Source organism: Procambarus clarkii, chromosome 4, assembly GCF_040958095.1.
Source record: "Procambarus clarkii isolate CNS0578487 chromosome 4, FALCON_Pclarkii_2.0, whole genome shotgun sequence".
Classification (NCBI taxonomy): Eukaryota; Metazoa; Arthropoda; class Malacostraca; order Decapoda; family Cambaridae; genus Procambarus; species Procambarus clarkii.
Window position 1 is genome coordinate 19,167,117 of NC_091153.1, and position 21,180 is coordinate 19,188,296.

At 46.5% G+C, this 21,180-nt stretch overlaps 1 protein-coding gene across 1 annotated transcript; it reads left to right on the forward strand.

The window, feature by feature from the left end:
• Window positions 1-2,024: 2,024 nt before the first annotated feature.
• LOC138370723 (calponin homology domain-containing protein DDB_G0272472-like) lies at window positions 2,025-2,591 on the forward strand. The gene has a single exon (XM_069335322.1). It carries the CDS (start codon window positions 2,025-2,027, stop codon window positions 2,589-2,591), a length of 567 nt encoding a protein of 188 aa, XP_069191423.1.
• Window positions 2,592-21,180: the final 18,589 nt, after the last annotated feature.

The following is a 21,180-nucleotide window of genomic DNA, read 5'->3' on the forward strand; positions in this document are numbered from 1 at the left end:
GTAGAGCTAGGAATTATCTCCCCCCCAAAAAAACTAGGAATCAAAAGGCTGGCATACTGAAAGGAGAATTATGAACAGATGAGAAGTTTCCTAAGTGAAATACCTTTGGACACAGACCTCAGAGATAAGTCTGTACAGGGTATGATGGACCATGTTACCCAAAAGTGTCAGGAGGCAGTAAACAGGTTCATCCCGGCCCAAAGGGAAAAATCCGAAAAGCAACAGAAGAATCCATGGTATAATAGGGCATGTATGGAAGCAAAGAAACTGAACAAAAGGGCGTGGAGGAACTTCCGGAATAACAGAACACCAGAAAGCAGAGAGAGATACCAGAGAACCAGAAATGAGTACGTCAGGGTGAGAAGAAATGCAGAGAAAAGTTTTGAAAATGATATAGCGAACAAAGCCAAGATCGAACCAAAGCTACTCCACAGTCACATCAGAAGGAAACCAACAGTGAAAGTACAGGTATTGAAACTTAGAACAGGCGAGGACAGGTATACAGAGAATGACAAAGAGGTGTGGGAAGAACTCAACAAGAGGTTCCAGGAGGTCTTCACAATAGAACAAGGTGAGATCATTGTGCTAGGAGAAAGGGAGGTAAACCAGGCGGCCTTAGAAGAGTTCGAAATTACGAGAGAGGAGGTCATGAGACACCTGCTGGATCTGGATGTTAGAAAGGCTGTTGGTCCAGACGGGATTTCACCATGGGTACTGAAAGAGTGTGCAGAGGCACTTTGCTTGCCACTCTCCATCGTGTATAGTAAGTCACTGGAGACGGGAGACCTACCAGAAATATGGAAGATGGCAAATGTGGTCCCAATATACAAAAAGAGCGACAGTCAAGAGGCATTGAACTACAGGCCAGTGTTCTTGACTTGTATACCATGCAAGGTGATGGAGAAGATCGTGAGAAAAACCTGGTAACACATCTGGAGAGAAGGGACTTCATGACAAATCGCCAACATGGGTTCAGGGAGGGTAAATCTTGCCTGACTGGCTTAATAGAATTCAACAACCAGGTGACAAAGATTAAGCAAGATAGAGAGGGCTGGGCGGACTGCATTTTCTTGGATTGTCGGAAAGCCTTTGACACAGTATGTTACGGTATATCGTATTCGTGTTATTTCATCGCATAAAGGCACGATTATTTAAGTCATACGTTCATTATTACAGAAAGAACGAGGTTAACAACCATGGAGGTCGTTAACTGTCAGCACGGTATGGCTCGTCCGGTGGCGGGAATGTCTGTTAGCCAATCAGAACCACCGGGCGAGGTAACGTGTGCTGGCCGGAGCATGTGGAGAGACAGACATCTACTCCCCTCCATTGAGTCAACAGGCTGTCGTCGCGTTTGGATGTGTGACCAACAGACCCAACTGTTAGTGTGCTCCACCCTCATGAAGGAAGAGGACCTCGAGGCATGGTCGACGCTCTTGAAAGTTATGGAAGATAACAGCTGTGAGATTTAGAGGTCGGCGTGGAGGTAACGATTTTCCTGATAGCGGTACAAATTGCAGGAAAGTAGCTTTATAAGTGTGAAGATCAATCGGACAAGAGACGACCGTAGCATGGTCGTAGTATCTTTCTCTCTCTCTCTATATATATATATATATTTAACTGTACTTGTGTAAAATGCACATTATATATATATATATATATATATATACATGTAAAATATTGTATATAAGGTGATTAGAGATATATCACAATATATCCATGATGAAGTTTTATACCATCTTATTTTCTTGTCCTTTATCAGACCTCGGCACAAAGTGTGTCGCACCTGACAACAGGTCCGGCTGAGGCTGACACCTGTTCAGATTCATGTACCCCGTTGTAGTACAACGAAGCATTAGGATAGACATTCAGAATAAACCTAAATTAAATGTGTTGGGTTGTCAACAGTTCGATCCCAACACATATGGGGGCCTGTCCGGGAGTGTTTTGAGCAAGACACACTGTGTACACTTGCAGCACCCATTCCTAGTCATCTAAGTGTCCAGCCAGGCAAAGTTTTCATCATGGATCGTGTCCAAGAATTTATAACAAAAGAGGACCCATTGATTTCGGAGAGCTGTACGAAAGAACAGCTGAAGCAAATCGCCGAACACTATGAGATAGAATTAGTGTCGACTAAAGTGGTCTATATGAGACAAGAACTTGGAAATAAAGTAAGGTCTCGACGCGAAGACGTCGGAGCGGTAGGATTAGATGTGAGTGCAAAGGAAAGTGGGGAACAAGATAATGAGGAAGTGTCTTCTAATTCGTCTCGTAGGAGTGGAAGTTTAGAATATGAATTGGAACGTTTGAAACTGGAAGCTCAAATTAAGAGGGAAGAGAGACAGTTTCAGTTAGAGAAACTGAAATTGGAGAAAGTGAGACTTGAAAGTGAGCAAAAAACGCGTGTAGAATTAGAAAAGGAGAAAACGAAGCAAATGGAAATCGAAGCAAATAAATTTGTGGCTGCTCAGAGGCGAGGGCGAGAGGTACACTCGGAGAGCACACCTATGCCTGCAGCATATGATCACAAGGCACGTGAAAAGGAGGTTCCGCAATTTTGTCCAGAAGAGTCGGAGTCTTTTTTTTGAGCATTTTGAAAAAGTTGCTACACTAAAGCAGTGGCCAGAGGAGGATTGGGCCCAATTGGTGCAAATAAGATTGACTGGGGCAGCGAGAGAGGCCTATACCCAGCTCTCTCTTGAAGATTGTAAAAATTACTTTACTGTGAAAAACAGCGTATTAAGGTCATTTCTACTGACACCTGAAGCTTACAGGAAGCGGTTCAGAGAAATGGTAAAGACACGAAGGAGCACGTATGGTGAAACAGCCAGAGATTTGGAACGTAGATTCCAAAGATGGTTGGGTTCCGAAAAGGTAGAATCTTTCGAAGACTTGAAACAATTGATGTTAATGGAAAAATTCTTGGAGATTGTGACTCCAGACAGCAGGTTTAAGGTTCAAGAAGCAGGAATAAAAACACTCTTAGAAGCAGCGGACAAAGCAGATGTAATTACGGAAGCTTACAGAAGTCTCCAGGAATATGAAGAAAAAGGTCACGCAAAGTTGCAGGGTAGTAAAAGACGGTATACGTGGAACAGTAGAGATGGTCGTGGATATACTGGCAAGCCGATAGCCCGACAAAGTCAGGGGTATGTGGAATTTTCTCCGTCGGGAGGTGACGCATTCGAGGGTCAGGCTAGCGCACCCTCGGGTCAGGGAGGAAATACGTCTAGATATCGAGGTACAGGACAGTGGAGACGTGGCGAATCCTATTATAATGGACAACGTGGTTCGAGAGGACGAGGATTCTCTTCTCAGGTAATATGCTACACATGTAACAAGCCTGGACACTTAAGTAGAGAGTGTAGGCAAGGCAGAAGAGTGGTGTCCCTCACAGTAAGTAAATACAGAAGTCCTTATATAAATTTAGAGGAGGAATTGCCCCAGGAGAAGATGTCCATTACGAAAGGATATAACCCTTTCATTAGCAAAGGTATGGTGAGCATTGGGGGTCAGCCTGATCAACAAGTCACAATATTACGTGACACAGGAGCGAATCAGAGCTTAATACTGAAAAGCTTGATTCCTGAGTACAGATCTTGTATAAATGGACAAATAATTAAGGTACGGGGTATAAATTCAGAGATGCATATACCTGTGTGTACAGTAAAGCTAACCTCTGATTACTTTACAGATGAAGTGATGTTAGGAGTGTGCTTGGACATACCCGTTCCTGGAGTACATGTCATCTTGGGCAACGATTTGTGCGGCTCAAGTGTGTTGCCAGAGGTACTGCGCAGTGATGTACCAAACGAACATCAAAACAATGTGGAAGATGAAAATGTAATAACAACGCTCGCCAGTATTCTGGAGGATCCCTCAGAAGATGATCAAATAGAAGTATATCCAGCCTGCGTCGTAACCCGAGCGCAGAGTGCTCGACTAAGAGATGTGCCAGAGAGGATGGACGTATCTTCTGAAATGGAGGAGGAAGAGGTGGATTTTGGATTAAAAGACTTGTTTGAGGACAGTGCCGCACCAAGTACAGCGAGAGTGGAAGTAAGACCACAATTACCATCCCACATAAAGGTAAGCAAACCAGAGTTTATAGCTGCCCAGAAATTAGAATTTGAAGAATATATAAAGGAAGCTAAGGGAGGAAATGCTTGTATCACGTCACCCACTTACTATTACCTGGACGACGGGGTTTTGATGCGAAAATGGCGATCAGACCACGCGCCAGCTGACAAAGACTGGGTTGAAAAGGATCAAGTGATGGTACCTTAAGGTTATAGGAACTCTGTATTGGAAGTTGCCCATGCATTAGAAATGGCGGGACATCTCGGTGTTCATAAGACACTTAGGAAAATACAAGACCATTTTTATTGGCCAGGTATGGCTGCAGATGTAAAAAGGTATTGCAGAACTTGTTTACCCTGTCAGAGAGCGGGAAAACCTGCTCCAGCGCTTCCTAGAGCCCAACTAAAGCAAATTCCAGCGTTTGGGGAACCTTTTGAAAGGATAATAGTGAATTGCGTAGGTCCCCTACCCAGAACAAGAAAAGGGAACGAATACTTATTTACCATCATGTGTTCAGCGACTCGTTTTCCCGAGGCATTTCCCGTGCGAAAGATAACCTCCAGAATATTGCTTGACAGGTTACAGCAATATTTTTCCTGGGTAGGAATGCCGAAGGTTTTGCAATCGGATTTGGGCAGTGTTTTTCAATCAAAGCTGTTCCGTAAGACAATGAAGGATTGGGATGTGAAACAGATTAGGTCATCTCCCTATCATCCCCAATCTCAAGGGGCCATCGAACGTTTTCATGGCACTATGAAGAGCCTTTTGCGAATTTATTGTGCTGAGCAAGGGGCACAGTGGGACGAGGCCATCGCCCCAATAATGTTTTCTATCAGGGATTCAGTAGTTGAGTCCTTAGGCATGACACCGTTTCAATTAGTATATGGGCATACGGTGAGAAGTCCTGTAGTTATGTTGAAGGATCGGTTAACGTCTGAAGGTTCAAGAGATAATCTGGAGACGTATGTTCAAAAGTTTAAATGCAGATTGTTCAGGGCGCGAAAGCTGGCGAAGGAAAATTTGAAAATATCCCAAGCGACCATGGCAAAATATTACAACAAATGTACCAAAAAGAGAAGTTTTAATGCAGGTGAAGCGTGCAGCCTGGAAGAGGCACCGCCGTAGGCAGACGACCGATTCTTTTCTTTTCTTTCGGAAAGCGAGTGCGGTGGCCCGTAGGGCCATCCGTACGGCTAAACGTGAATGTTGGGCATCTTATGTCTCAACAATTACGTCCGAGACCCCTCTGGCCCAGATCTGGAAGCGTATCCGCAAGATAGCGGGTAAGTTCGTTCCCGATGTATCACCGGTCCTTCACCTCCATGATACTCTTGTGGCGGACCCGTTGCAGGTCGCTTCCGAACTGGGTTCCCACTTTTCTTCTGTTAGCTCTGGTCTTCATCTTCCCCAATCTTTCCTTCTTCGTAAACCTGTCCTTGAGTCTCGTCCTTTAGATTTCTGCACTCATCTTCAGCTTCCCTATAATGATCCCTTCTCTCTCTCTGAACTTCGTTCTGCCCTGGCCCTCTGCGGTTCTACGGCGGCGGGCTCCGATGGTATTCATTATGAGATGCTTCGCCATCTCCCTCCGAGCACGTCTCAGTATTTACTGAGTCTGTATAATCGGATCTGGGAGTCGTCGTCAGTCCCTGAGGACTGGCTCGATGCCGTTGTCCTCCCTGTTCGCAAACCGGGGTCTCTGGGTACTTCCCCTAAGGACTTTCGCCCTATTGCTCTCACCAGTTGTGTCTGCAAACTCTTTGAACGTATGGTTAACGTTCGTCTGATGTGGTTCCTGGAACGCCATCACCTCCTCTCCCCTTCTCAATTTGGTTTCCGCAAGTGCCGCACCACGACAGATGTCCTGGTGAACTTGGAGGTCTATATTCGTACTGCTTTTGCTGCGAAGACCTCCGTTGTTGCCGTCCTTTTTGACCTAGAAAAGGCTTACGACACCACTTGGCGTTATCATATCCTATCTCAACTTCATTCTTTTGGCCTTCGTGGTTATCTCCCTCTCTTTCTCCGCAGCTTCCTCTCTCGTCGTTCCTTTCGGGTGCGCCTTGGTACCGCTCTCTCTCCCTCTTTTCAGCAATACGAAGGTGTGCCCCAGGGTAGTGTTCTGAGCACTACTCTTTTTCTTGTTGCCCTCAATGGTCTTCTTTCCTCTCTTCCTTCTGGTGTCTTCTCCGCTCTCTATGTCGATGATCTTACCCTTTGTTGTCAGGGTGATGATTCGCCTCTCCTTCAACGCCGGCTTCAACTTGCAATTGATGCCGTGTCGTCTTGGGCCACAGGTCATGGCTTCAAGTTCTCTACTTCTAAGACTTGTGCCATGACTTTTACGCGGAAACGGGTTGTTCTTCGTCCCTCTTTGTCACTTTATGGTCATCCCCTTGAATACAAAGATTCCGCGAAGCTTTTGGGGTTATTCCTTGACACTCGTTTGTCTTGGTCTCCTCATATCTCTTACCTCCGTGTTGAGTGCTCTAAGGCCCTTACCCTCCTTCGGGTCTTGTCCCATACTTCTTGGGGGGCAGATAGGCGCACTCTCCTTGCTTTACATTCCTCTCTCGTCCTGTCTAAGCTCGATTATGGTTGCCCTGCTTACTCGTCTGCTTCTCCTTCTACTCTTCGCCGTCTTGATGCTTTGCACCATACTGGGTTGCGCCTCAGTTCTGGTGCCTTTCGTTCGACTCCCATCCTTAGCTTATATGTTGACACTGGCTTCCTGTCTCTCCAGGACCGCCGTGATCGCTACTGTCTTCGCTATCTTGCGCGGTCCTTGCAACATCCTTCCTCTCGCCTCTGTCGTGCTTTAACTTTTACCCCTCCTGCGGTTCCTGTTCCTCTTCACCACCTCCCTCTTTCTGTCCGGTTATCTCGCCTACAGGATTCTCTCTCCGTTCGTATTTCTGATGTTTCTCCTCGTGTTGTTCCTTCTTTGCCCCCGTGGAGGGTCCCTCTTCCGCGGTTTTGTACTTCCTTGACCCGTATCACTAAAGCTTTTACCCCTCCTACGGTTCTAAAACGCCTTTTCCTCGAGCACTTTTCTTCTCACTCCCGCTCCGTTTCTGTCTTCACCGATGGGTCTAAGTCAGCGGACGGTGTTGGCTACTCTGTTGTTTTTCCTGATCGCACTTATATGTGTCGCTTACCTCCGGAGACTAGCATCTTTGCAGCGGAACTTTATGCTATTCTCTATGCTCTTCGTCTCCTGCTTTCTCGTTGTCAGTCTTCCTTTGTGGTTGTTGTTGACTCTCGTAGTGCCCTCATGGCTCTCGGGTCCTTTAATCAGGTTCATCCAGTAGTTGTCGAGATCCAGCATTGGCTGTTTCTCGTTCACAGTAAATTCAAGTCGGTTGAGTTTTGTTGGGTTCCCAGCCATATTGGTGTGTCTTTAAATGAGCGTGCGGATGCTGCCGCTAAGGAAGCTGTCCGCTCTTGTCCCATCTCTCGTAAAGGCATTCCGTATTCCGACTTTTACCCGGTTATCCATTCCTCAGTCCTTACCCGTTGGCAGGCTTCTTGGTTGTCTGTTACTGGTAACAAGCTACGTACTCTTAAATGTTGTGTTTCCTCGTGGCCGTCCTCCTTCCACCGTAACCGGCGGTGGGAAACAGCTCTGGCGAGGTTGCGTATTGGCCATACTCGCTTAACCCATGGTCACTTGATGGAGCGCCGCCCTGCTCCTTATTGTCCTAGTTGCATTGTTCCTCTTACGGTCGTGCATGTCCTTCTTGAATGTCCTGACTTCCAGGACGAGCGTGTGTCTTGCTTTCCGACCGCCCCTCGCGGTCACCTGTCCCTCGATAGAATTCTTGGCGACTCGGATACTTTTGATATCGTTCGCCTTATGCGTTTTTTGTTCTCGTATTGGCATCCTTGGTGATATTTAGCGCCCTCTGATTATTTTGCGTATTTGATGGTGCTACATAGCCTTCCCGGTTTGGTGCCTTCTTTTGATAATTACTTGCTTACTTTAATGCAGGTGATAAGGTATTGGTCTATCTACCTGTAAAAGGGACGGTAAATGATTCAAAATTTTGTGGACCCTATATGGTCAAGAAGAAAATTGGTGATTTAACGTACGTAATACACATGCCTGACAGACCGAGAAAATCCCAGATATGTCACGTGAACTTAATGAAAAGGTATTGGGATAGAGATGAGGATGGGCAACTAGACACTGCTGTAATGTGCGCAGTTTCCAATGAGTTTATGGAATTAAACCATAAGAGGCTAGAAAGAGCAGATGGAGCCCGAATTTCTAATTCTCAGTGGTTACGAGAGATGAATGCACACTTGACATACTTAGATGATCAAAGGAGGCAGGACATAGAAGAGATTCTCATGAAATACCTATCACTATTCTCTGACGTACCGCGACGACACCGCGAAATTACGCACGAGGTAAATGTAGGAGGAGCTCGACCAATAAAGCAACATCCGTATAGAATAAATCCTGAAAAGAGAGAAATTATGCGACGTGAGGTAAAATATCTATTGGATAACGATCTGGCAGAATTGAGCGACAGTGATTGGAGCTCGCCTTGTCTACTGGTGAAAAAGCCAGATGGCACACATAGGTTGTGCACGGATTACAGAAAGGTGAATTCGGTCACTATCGCAGATTCGTATCCAATTCCTCGAATTGAGGATTGTATTGACCAAATAGGACACGCCCAGTTCGTATTTAAAATTGACCTTTTGAAAGGCTATTATCAGATACCCCTCTCAGAGAGTGCCAAGAGAATCTCTGCCTTCGTGACACCTGACGGTCTTTATCAATATAAAGTACTACCATTCGGTATGAAAAATAGTGGAAGTTGTTTCCAAAGAGCCATGAATAAAATCCTACAAGGGATGGTAGGTTGTACAGTTTATATTGATGACATCATAGTGTATTCACACTCGTGGGAAGAACACCTTCATCAACTAAAAGAGTTGTTTGATAAATTGGAAGAGGTAAATTTGACTATTAATCTCCCAAAAAGTGAATTTGGCAAAGCAAAATTGCAAAATCTTGGATACATCGTAGGACAAGGGGAGGTTGCCCCTGTCAGACAAAAAGTTGAAGCCATAGATAAGTACCCTGTGCCTAGAGGGAGAAGAGATTTACTCAGGTACCTAGGCATGGTGGGGTACTATAGAAAATTCTGCAGAAATTTTGCAACCATTGCAGCACCATTAACAGGACTTTTAGCGAAACATAAGAAGTGGCAGTGGGACGAAGCCTGTCAAGAATCGTTTAATAAAACGAAATCATTGCTAACAGAAGTCCCTGTATTGATTTCACCCGATTTTCAGAAGCCATTTTCCCTCTTTGTCGATGCAAGTGATGTAGGTGCGGGCGCTGTTTTGACTCAGGACCAAGATGGAACTTGCAAACCAGTGTCCTATTTCTCTAGGAAATTTTTACCTAACCAAAGAGCATATAGTACCGTTGAAAAGGAAACCTTAGCCTTAGTGATGGCGCTACAGCATTTTGAGGTATACGTGGGAGCGGGCATAGGACCTGTTACGGTCTTCACAGATCATAACCCGCTCGTATTTTTAAATAAAATGAAGAATTCCAACCAACGCCTAACCAGGTGGGCTCTAATATTACAAGACTATAACTTAAATATAGTACACATTAAAGGAAAGGAGAACGTAATGGCTGACGCATTATCCCGTAGTATGGTATAAAGAAAACAGTAGACAGTGTGAAATAAAACGTTTTAGAAAAGAAAATAGTGAAGTGATGAAGGACGGTAGACTTCAGGAAAGTACTTTTGTATCAGCCACACCGTCCAAAGCGGTGTGTTCAGAAAATGTACATATGTATTTTTTGTATATACTTAAAGATAATTTGTTGTTAAAACAGATTTTGTGTGCAGTCGGAGGAAAAGGAGATCCTTTACGCCAAAGACCAGTGGTCAGTAGGTACGGCACCATGTCTACAAAAATGATAAGGTATGTCTGATAAGACATGTCATTACTAGAATGAGTTGAATCTTTGTAGGATGGACGAAAAAGGAATAATGCTACATCCGGTAGAGAAAATTAGTGTGGATGCTTCGAAATAACACTCTTTTAAGGGGGGAGGAGTGTTACGGTATATCGTATTCGTGTTATTTCATCGAAATGGCACGATTATTTAAGTCATACGTTCATTATTACAGGAAGAACGAGGTTAACAACCATGGAGGTCGTTAACTGTCAGCACGGTATGGCTCGTCCGGTGGCGGGAATGTCTGTTAGCCAATCAGAACCACCGGGCGAGGTAACGTGTGCAGGCCGGAGCATGTGGAGAAACAGACATCTACTCCCCTCCATTGAGTCAACAGGCTGTCGTCGCGTTTGGATGTGTGACCAACAGACCCAACTGTTAGTGTGCTCCACCCTCATGAAGGAAGAGGACCTCGAGGCATGGTCGACGCTCTTGAAAGTTATGGAAGATAACAGCTGTGAGATTTAGAGGTCGGCGTGGAGGTAACGATTTTCCTGATAGCGGTACAAATTGCAGGAAAGTAGCTTTATAAGTGTGAAGATCAATCGGACAAGAGACGACCGTAGCATGGTCGTAGTATCTTTCTCATATATATATATATATATATATATATATATATATATATATATATATATATATATATATGACACACATGTAAAATATTGTATATAAGGTGATATATCACAATATATCCATGAAGTTTTATACCATCTTATTTTCTTGTCCTTTGTCAGACCTCGGCACAAAGTGTGTCGCACCTAACAACAGGTCCGGCTGAGGCTGACACCTGTTCAGATTCATGTACCCCGTTGTAGTACAACGAAGCATTAGGATAGACATTCAGAATAAACCTAAATTAAAAGTGTTGGGTTGTCAACAGTTCGATCCCAACATAACAACCGCATAAGAGGCTGGTACATAAGTTGGAGAGACAGGCAGGTGTAGCTGGTAAGGTGCTCCAGTGGATAAGGGAGTACCTAAGCAACAGGAAGCAGAGAGTTACGGTGAGGGGTGAGACCTCCGATTGGCGTGAAGTCACCAGTGGAGTCCCACAGGGCTCTGTACTCGGTCCTATCTTGTTACTGATATATGTAAATGATCTCCCGGAGGGTATCGATTCGTTTCTCTCAATGTTTGCGAACGATGCCAAAATTGTGAGAAGGATTAAAACAGAAGAGGACTGTTTGAGGCTTCAAGAAGACCTAGACAAGCTGAAGGAATGGTCGAACAAATGGTTGTTAGTTTAACCCAACCAAATGTAATGTAATGAAGATGGGTGTAGGGAGCAAGAGGCCAGATACACCGTATCATCTGGGAGAGGAAATTCTTCAGGAGTCAGAGAAAGAAAGACTTAGGGTTGATATCACGCCAGACCTGTCTCGTGCAGCACATATCAAGAGGATAACATCAGCGGCATATGCCAGGCTGGCCAACATACGAACGGCATTCAGAAACTTGTGTAAAGAATCATTCAGAACTTTGTATACCACATATGTCAGGCCAATCCTGGAGTATGCAGCCCCCAGCATGGAGTCCATATCTAGTCAAGGATAAGACTAAACTGGAAAAGGTTCAAAGATTTGCCAACAGACTAGTACCCGAGCTGAGAGGTATGAGCTACGAGGAGAGACTACGGGAATTAAACCTCACTTCGCTGGAAGACAGAAGAGTTAGGGGGGGGACATGATCACCACATTCAAGAATCTGAAGAGAATTGATAGGGTAGATAAAGACAGGGTATTTAACACAAGGGGCACATGCACAAGGGGACACAGGTGGAAACTGAGTGCCCAAATGAGCCACAGAGATATTAGAAAGAACTTTTTTAGTGTCAGAGTAGTTGACAAATGGAATGCATTAGGAAGTGATGTGGTGGACGCTGACTCCATACACAGTTTCAAGTGTAGATATGCAAGAGCCCAATAGGCTCAGGAATCTGTACACCTGTTGATTGACGGTTGAGAGGCGGGACCAAGGAGACCGAGCTCAACCTCCGCAAGCACAAGTAGGCGAGAACAAATGGGTGAATACGCACACACATTAGATTGACTAAAATTAACGTATTTTATGCGTTAAAAAGACGTCTTTATATAAATAGTTACGTGCCACCTGTCTGAAACCAAATACAAATGTCAGAAAAGTTTTGTGTTTGCTGGGTAGCCACCTCATGGTCGCTATGGGTGCCAGCCACCTTTCAGCGGGAGCAATGGTGCCAACCTTGACTAGCCCATTTGGTCACAAACCTATCAACAGTCACCTTGCAAAGAAGGGAAGCTAACCCTAAGCATCGTTCCTCTAACACTGGAGATATGTGAAATTAAATGTTACTGCATATGTTGCAGGAGTTAAGATTGGTGATTTTAGAATGAATCTTCTCTATTAGGTTTTCTCCTCTCATATTTCTCAGATCCGTGTGGGGTCAACACTTGAGAAAAACGGTAACTTTTCGTCCTACACGTTGTTCTCCACATACAAAGGACCATATACCGTGGACCAGGGTGGTCTTAACTGCTTCAGGAATGATGGAGTCGTCGGCAGGTTCGTCAGCATCCAGCGTGTGACTCCTGAGGCAGATGATCATCTGCAGCTCGTGGAAGTCTTCGTGTGGGCATACAATTAATACCTAAAACAATAAACCAGTTTTGTAAAAGTAAATGGGGGTGTGGAGTTTTTAGTTGCATATATGCTTCGGAACTATTCAAGCTTTTTCGCATTTGTGTTGCTCACGTGGCCCCACAAATTAGGTAATTTGATGAAACAGCTATGCCCAAGATTATCTTCAAATAACCTCGGCTATCACTGCCTTTTGTACGGTCACTGATGGTCGAGAGGTTTAAGACACGGTGTACTCCAATTGCAATGTTCTCCTGGCTATCTGGGTTCGAGTCACTTTTGGGGGTGTGGAGTTTTCAGTTGCATATATGCTTGGGGACCATTCAAGCTTGTTTGCATTTGTTGCTCACGTGGCTCCACAAAAATGAGGTGATTTGATGAAATTGTTATGCCCAAGATTACCATCAAAGTGATGGGCATCAAATAATTAAATTCTACCCACTTCAAGACCCCAAACCAGCACAAAAGCAAACAGATAAATGTTTATCTGCTTGCATTAATGAATGAATTAATGAAACGAGGGCTGTTTCTAACTAACGGATTAATATTGTTGGTAAACTAATACGAAAATACTGTTGCAAACTATTAGTTAGAAAGAGCCCTTGTAGTGATAATTGTGTCATTTATAAAATACCTTGTAAAGACTGTAATAGATTCTATGTTGGTAAAATCTAAAGATTTGAAATGTAGAATTTCGCAACATAAATACTCTGTAAGACATGGCCAACTGTCTAATGTTTTGTTTGTTCATTTGTCAGAAAATTCTCACCAGATTAATTGGGAGATTGCTTCTTCAACAACGACTTGTAAAAGGACTTTCAATAGAAACATAATTGAATCTGCTTTGATTTAGATTACAAAATAATGTAATTAGAACATTAGGAATGGTTTATATAATTTAGATCCATTTTTGATAGATCAATTAGAGGGCGATTTGAGTGGAAATCGAATCGATTCGAAAATTTTTTCCAAAATTCCCCCCCCTCCCCTTCTGGCCCGTTGGCGTCGTGAGGGGGCTTGGTGGACGGCTGCCGGAGTGTGATGCTCCGTTGGGCAGTCCTCTGTCCTTTTCTGGCCTTGCACTCCTGCTGCTGTCTTCTCCAATTGTGCCGGATCGCTTTTCCTTTTCCTTATGTTTCGTTTTTCTCCCCCCTCTTCTCCTATCTGCTTGTCGTTTCCTGCCGACCTTTTGCTTGTTTTGGATTATTTCTTTGGACTTCTTCTATTTTGACGCCCGGGTGCTTGAGGAGGCATACTCTTGCACCCGTAGAACTGTAGTACCCGACGTCTCGAGCGAGGGGGAACCTTTTATTGTCAATCCCCCTTTCGTCGCTGAACCCGATCTCGACGGACTGACGGTTCTTAAGGTGGCGTTTGTGGGGCGTATACTCACGACGACCCCTAGGGGGCCCCGGCATGATCGGCGATAGCTTCCTGTTGGGTGTCCTGCCTCTAATTGTGGCTCCATGGTGGGTATGGGGGCACATTCGTGGATGAATTTGTCACTTTTCGTCTCTATGTCGTTGAATGTTTCCGTTGTACCCTCTCAGGCTCGTGGGGTGGGCGACCAAGCCCCCGAGTCGGCCTGTATTGGAAGACCAGGCTCTGTAGCTCCCGCTGCGTTGGGCCCCGACCTTGCTCCTCCTTTGACCGTCCTGACTTCTTCCCCCAGCTCCCCTCCCTCCTCTGAGGTTGGGTCGAGCCTCCAGCCCCCGGTGGTGACCACTTCGTCCCCTGGTGTGGCTAAGTCTTTCGTTGTGACTACTGCGCCTTTTGACCCCTCTCTCTCTCTAGGGGTTCTCAACGCCGTTCGCGCCCCAACCGCACTCGCTCGATTCCTTCCCGTGCTGATGCGTATCAGGCCTTGTTTGGTCCTGCTTCATGGGCCAAATACTTTGATCTCCTCCCTCTTGATTCTGCGCCTCCTGACGATTTCTCCCTCCATCGGCATCTTGTAGATTCCGTGGATGCGTGTGTTACTTTCAACCCCACTCGTCTCGGTACACGTGTCGTTGCTGCTCCTTCTCAGGATGCGGCTTCCCGCTTGGCTGCCTTATCTTGCCTTGGCGAGATCCCTGTTCGGGTCTCCAAGAACGTTCAGATGAATTCCAGTGTTGGCACTATTCTCCTCCCACCCCATGTTGCAACCGGTGTTCGGAATCTGCAGGATTGCCACGATGATATTCGGCATATCCTTGATGCCCGAGGCCATTCATTCCTCCAGGTTGACTCGTTTACTCGTCCCCCTCGTGGTCGTCGCCGTCAACCCCTTCGCGTTGTGAAGATCACCTTTGATGGTAGGACCCTTCCATCCTCTGTCATTCTTGCTGGTGCTAGGTGCTCTGTCCAGGAGTATATTCCTTCTCCTCGACTTTGTAATAAGTGCTGGAGGTTTGGGCATGGTGCCCTCCGCTGCTCTGGGACTGTCTCTCTCTGTCCTTTGTGTGGGAGTGAAGGTCACTCTAAGTCAGAGTGCACTTCACCCCAAGCTCGCTGCCTCAACTGCGGTGAGGCCCATCCTACGTTCTCCCGTGCCTGTGTCCATTACAAGCTTGAGGCGGCCGTCCTTAACCTGAAGCACCGGGAGCGTTTGTCTTTTCCTGAGGCGAGGCGCCAGGTTCGCCGGCTCCCGCCTTATACTAACATCTCTTATGCTCGCGTGTTGCGCTCTTCCTCTCCTCGTCCTTCCCCCCTTCCTCAGACTCTCAACCGTTTCCGGGCCTTGGACCCTGATACGCCCACTGCCCCCTCCTCTGTTCCTTTGAGTTCTTTCCCGAGGGGTCCCCCTCCTGGTCCTCTGTCTGGGGTTCCCCTTCTTTCAACCCGGTCTGTCATGTCTCCTGTGTCTTCTTCCTCGTCCCCCTCCGATCCTCCTTCCCATCCTCTTCCTCCATCTATCGGCTCTCCCCGCCGCCTGTCGGTGCAGGCGGATGTCCATCGCTCTCCTAACGGCCGTCGTGTGTGCTCTCGTTCGGCTTCTCCTGTTGAGACACTGGAATCCGTTGCCCGGTACGTAGTTGCTGGGACACCTGTCTCTTTAAGTCAGAAGCGTAAGCCTGGCTCCTCTCCTTCCTCTTCCCCGGCGGGTAAGAAGGCTTCGCTTTCTTCCTTAGCTCCTACTTCTGGCTCTGTTGCTCCTTCCCCTCCCGTTTCAGTGGTTGCGCCCCTGTTCCTGCTATGGAGGTTTCTTTGGCCCCTGCTTCCCTTTCGGTTGCTGCTCTTGCTGGGGTGCGCTCCCCTCTTTCTACTCCCCCTCTTCCTACTGCTGTCCTTGACTGCTCCTCTCCGTTGTCTCCTCCTCTTCCTCCTCCTCCTCCGGACCCCGCCCGCCCACCTCTGATCTGTTCTCCCGTTTCCTTCCCTCCGTCTTTGCTCAGTTTCCCCATGCCCCCTAACCCTGACTTTGCTGACCCTGATCCCGACCCTGATATTCTTTAACGTGCTCTGTTGCTCTTTCGCCTTTGTTTCTTCCTTGTTCTCTGTTTTTGTCCTTTCTCTTCTCGTCGTTGTCCATTCTTCAATGGAACGTTCGAGGTTATTACGCCAATTTCCTCGAACTCCAACTTCTGATTTCGCGGTTTTCGCCCCTTTGTGTCTGTCTCCAGGAGCCAATGCTTGGTGCTCGTCCTGGTCGTTTTCGTGGCTATTCCTTTCTCCCCCCCCCCCCCCAGCCATTACTGGGGCTTCTAATTCTTCTGCTCTCTTGATTCGTGCAGATGTTCCCTTTGTTCCTTTACTTTTTCCTTCGCCTCTCCATTGTTCTGCTGCTCGTATCTTTGTGGGGAAATGGTACACAGTTTGTTCCATTTATCTCCCCCCGAGTGTCCCGCTCTCTCTTCCTGATTTGAAACACCTCCTAGACTCCTTGCCGGAGCCTGTGCTCCTGCTGGGTGACTTCAATTGTCGTCATTCTCTTTGGGGTGACGTTCTGACGAATACCCGGGGTCGCCTCCTTGAGACGTTTCTCCTATCTTCTTCCCTGTCTCTTCTGAATTCTGGTGAGCCCACTCATCTGGACTCTCGGACTCGCACCCTTTCTTGTCTTGATCTTTCTCTCTGCTCTTCTTCTCTTTACTTAGATTTCACGTGGCAGGTTCTTGATGACCTCCATGGAAGTGATCATTTCCCCATCCTTGTTTCCTTTTTCTCTTTTCACCCTTCCCTCTCTTTCCCTAGGTGGCAGTTTGCTAAGGCAGACTGGACCCTATTTACCCTCAGTGCTGCTCTCTCTGACCTCTCCCTTCTGCCTCTCTCTCGCGCTCTCCTCCTTTTTCATGACACTGTCTTCAACGCTGCCCTCCGCTCTATTCCTCGCTCTTCCTCTCGGGGTCCACGGAAGTGCGTTCCCTGGTGGAATGCGGACTGTGCTCGGGCTGTCCGCTGTAAGCGTGCAGCCTGGAAGAGGCACCGCCGTAGGCAGACGACCGATTCTTTTCTTTTCTTTCGGAAAGCTAGTGCGGTGGCCCGTAGGGCCATCCGTACGGCTAAACGTGAATGTTGGGCATCTTATGTCTCAACAATTACGTCCGAAACCCCTCTGGCCCAGATCTGGAAGCGTATCCGCAAGATAGCGGGTAAGTTCGTTCCCGATGTTTCACCGGTCCTTCACCTCCATGATACTCTTGTGGCGGACCCGTTGCAGGTCGCTTCCGAACTGGGTTCCCACTTTTCTTCTGTTAGCTCTGGTCTTCATCTTCCCCAATCTTTCCTTCTTCGTAAACCTGTCCTTGAGTCTCGTCCTTTAGATTTCTGCACTCATCTTCAGCTTCCCTATAATGATCCCTTCTCTCTCTCTCTGAACTTCGTTCAGCCCTGGCCCTCTGCGGTTCTACGGCGGCGGGCTCCGATGGTATTCATTATGAGATGCTTCGCCATCTCCCTCCGAGCACGTCTCAGTGTTTACTGAGTCTGTATAACCGGATCTGGGAGTCGTCGTCAGTCCCTGAGGACTGGCTCGATGCCGTTGTCCTCCCTGTTCGCAAACCGGGGTCTCTGGGTACTTCCCCTAAGGACTTTAGCCCTATTGCTCTCACGAGTTGTCTGCAAACTCTTTGAACGTATGGTTAACGTTCGTCTGATGTGGTTCCTGGAACACCATCACCTCCTCTGCCCTTCTCAATTTGGTTTCCGCAAGTGCCGCAGCACGACAGGTGTCCTGGTGAACTTGGAGGTCTATATTCGTCCTGCTTTTGCTGCGAAGACCTCCGTTGTTGCCGTCCTTTTTGACCTGGAAAAGGCTTACGACACCACTTGGCGTTATCATATCCTATCTCAACTTCATTCTTTTGGCCTTCGTGGTCATCTCCCTCTCTTTCTCCGCAGCTTCCTCTCTCGTCGTTCCTTTCGGGTGCGCCTTGGTACCGCTCTCTCTCCCTCTTTTCAGCAATACGAAGGTGTGCCCCAGGGTAGTGTTCTGAGCACTACTCTTTTTCTTGTTGCCCTCAATGGTCTTCTTTCCTCTCTTCCTTCTGGTGTCTTCTCCGCTCTCTATGTCGATGATCTTACCCTTTGTTGTCAGGGTGATGATTCGCCTCTCCTTCAACGCCGGCTTCAACTTGCAATTGATGCCGTGTCGTCTTGGGCCACTGATCATGGCTTCAAGTTCTCTACTTCTAAGACTTGTGCCATGACATTTACGCGGAAACGGGTTGTTCTTCGTCCCTCTGTCACTTTATGGTCATCCCCTTGAATACAAAGATTCCGCGAAGCTTTTGGGGTTATTCCTTGACACTCGCTTGTCTTGGTCTCCCCATATCTCTTACCTCCGTGTTGAGTGCTCTAAGGCCCTTACCCTCCTTCGGGTCTTGTCCCATACTTCTTGGGGGGCAGATAGGCGCACTCTCCTTGCTTTACATTCCTCTCTCGTCCTGTCTAAGCTCGATTATGGTTGCCCTTCTTACTCGTCTGCTTCTCCTTCTACTCTTCGCCGTCTTGATGCTTTGCACCATACTGGGTTGCGCCTCAGTTCTGGTGCCTTTCGTTCGACTCCCATCCTTAGCTTGTATGTTGACACTGGCTTCCTGTCTCTCCAGGACCGCCGTGATCGCTACTGTCTTTATCAGTAAAGCTTTTACCCCTCCTACGGTTCTAAAACGCCTTTTCCTCGAGCACTTTTCTTCTCACTCCCGCTCCGTTTCTGTCTTCACCGATGGGTCTAAGTCAGCGGACGGTGTTGGCTACTCTGTTGTTTTTCCTGATCGCACTTATATGTGTCGCTTGCCTCTGGAGACTAGCATCTTTACAGCGGAACTTTATGCTATTCTCTATGCTCTTCGTCTCCTACTTTCTCGTTGTCAGTCTTCCTTTGTAGTTGTTGTTGACTCTCGTAGTGCCCTCATGGCTCTCGGATCCTTTCATCCAGTTCATCCAGTGGTTGTCGAGATCCAGCATTGGCTGTTTCTCGTTCACAGTAAATTTAAGTCGGTTGAGTTTTGTTGGGTTCCCAGCCATATTGGTGTGTCTTTAAATGAGCGTGCGGATGCTGCCGCCAAGGAAGCTGTCCGCTCTTGTCCCATCTCTCGTAAGGGCATTCCGTATTCCGACTTTTACCCGGTTACCCATTCCTCAGTCCTTACCCGTTGGCAGGCTTCTTGGTTGTCTGTTACTGGTAACAAGCTACGTACTCTTAAATGTTGTGTTTCCTCGTGGCAGTCCTCCTTCCACCGTAACCGGCGGTGGGAAACAGCTCTGGCGAGGTTACGTATTGGCCATACTCGCTTAACCCATGGTCACTTGATGGAGCGCCGCCCTGCTCCTTATTGTCCTAGTTGCATTGTCCCTCTTACGGTCGTGCATGTCCTTCTTGAATGTCCTGACTTCCAGGACGAGCGTATGTCTTGCTTTCCGACCGCCCCTCGCGGTCACCTGTCCCTCGATAGAATTCTTGGTGACTCGGATACTTTTGATATCGTTCGCCTTATGCGTTTTTGTTCTCGTATTGGCATCCTTGGTGATATTTAGCGCCCTCTGATTATTTTGCGTCTTTGATGGTGCTACATAGCCTTCCCGGTTTGGTGCCTTCTTTTGATAATTACTTACTTACTTTCCAAAATTCCATGCTTATATCGAAAATATAAGAATGGAAGTAACTGCAAAAGGCCTATTGGCCCTTACTTCCTTTTGCTACTTCTATGTTGGTTTGGGGTCTTGAAGTGGGTAGAATATAGTTGTGCATTAATTGGCTGTTGATTGCTGGTGTTGACTTTTTTGATGTGTAGTGCCTTGCTGATGTAGAGTCTCGTGGTATCGCTGTATTTATCGATGATTTCTATAAATACCGCGATAGCAGGAGACTCGACATCAGCGAGGCACTGTATACACATCAAGAAGTCAACACCTGCAACCAACAGCCAATTAATGCACAACTAAGTTCTACCCACTTCAAGACCCCGAACCAACACAGAAGCAGCAAGAGGAAGTACAGGCCAATAGGCCTTCTGCAGTTACTTCCATTCTTATATTTTCATACCCAATTTATAGCCATTGATTCGTGTTCTGGCATATGCTCTGTCACCTCACCCAAAACTTTCGTACCATATCACTTCACCCAAAACGAGTATAAGTATGATGTATATTTTGTGTCAACTAAGTATTTGAAAATGTAATAAGCATTGTGAAACACGTTCAGGTATCAGACCAGAAATAAAGAATGAATTTTAGAGTTAATTTATCAATTACCCTCGACAGTGAAGAAGAACGTAGGAAATATTGAAAAGATTCGTGTTAGAACCAATACTGCCAGGAACACTCTGCATCTGGCGTACAGGACACCTTAACCACTCGACCAACACGACCGGACAAAACCCAACCCAGGAACCCATGTTCCTGGCAGTATGGGCTTGAGTCACTTCTGGGGTGTGGTCTCCAGGTATATATGCCTGGAGAACGGTCTCCAGGCATATATACCTGGAGACCGTTCAGGCTTGTTCACATTTGTGTTCCTCACGTGTGCCCCAAAGAATGAGGTGATTTGATAAAATACCATGCCCAAGATTACCAACCGAGTGCCGGCGGGGGGATGGAAATAGCCTTGGCTACTATCCTCTTTTGTACGGTCGTGTTGGTAGAGTGATTAAGGTGTCCTGTACGCCAGATGCAGAGTGTTGGCAGTATGAGAACCCTGGCAGTATGGGTTCGAGTCACTTCTGGGGTGTGAGTTTTCAATGATTATATTATATATAATATATATATATTGGAGTACACTGGCAGCAGGTTTTCTTTTAAACATGTCTCATTGAATATGACCGCATATTCTGTATTTACTATCTTCTGATTTAGGGCTTCTATCCCTCTATTTTCTTAGCATCAGGGCTTAACTGAAAGAGGAGTTCTCCAAAACTCATTTTCGTAATTTCAAGGTGATGAAAAAAGTGAATTACTACAGAATGTATTACACTTATTTATACAAATTGCACAACGTTTCGAACCACAATGGTTCATTCTCACGTGAAAAGAATTTTCAGAACTGGTTGATTTATACCCGCACTGGG

Bases quoted from the DNA above. Each gene is read 5' to 3' on its own strand.
- LOC138370723 (XM_069335322.1), top strand. From the start codon at position 2,025: ATGGATCGTGTCCAAGAATTTATAACAAAAGAGGACCCATTGATTTCG.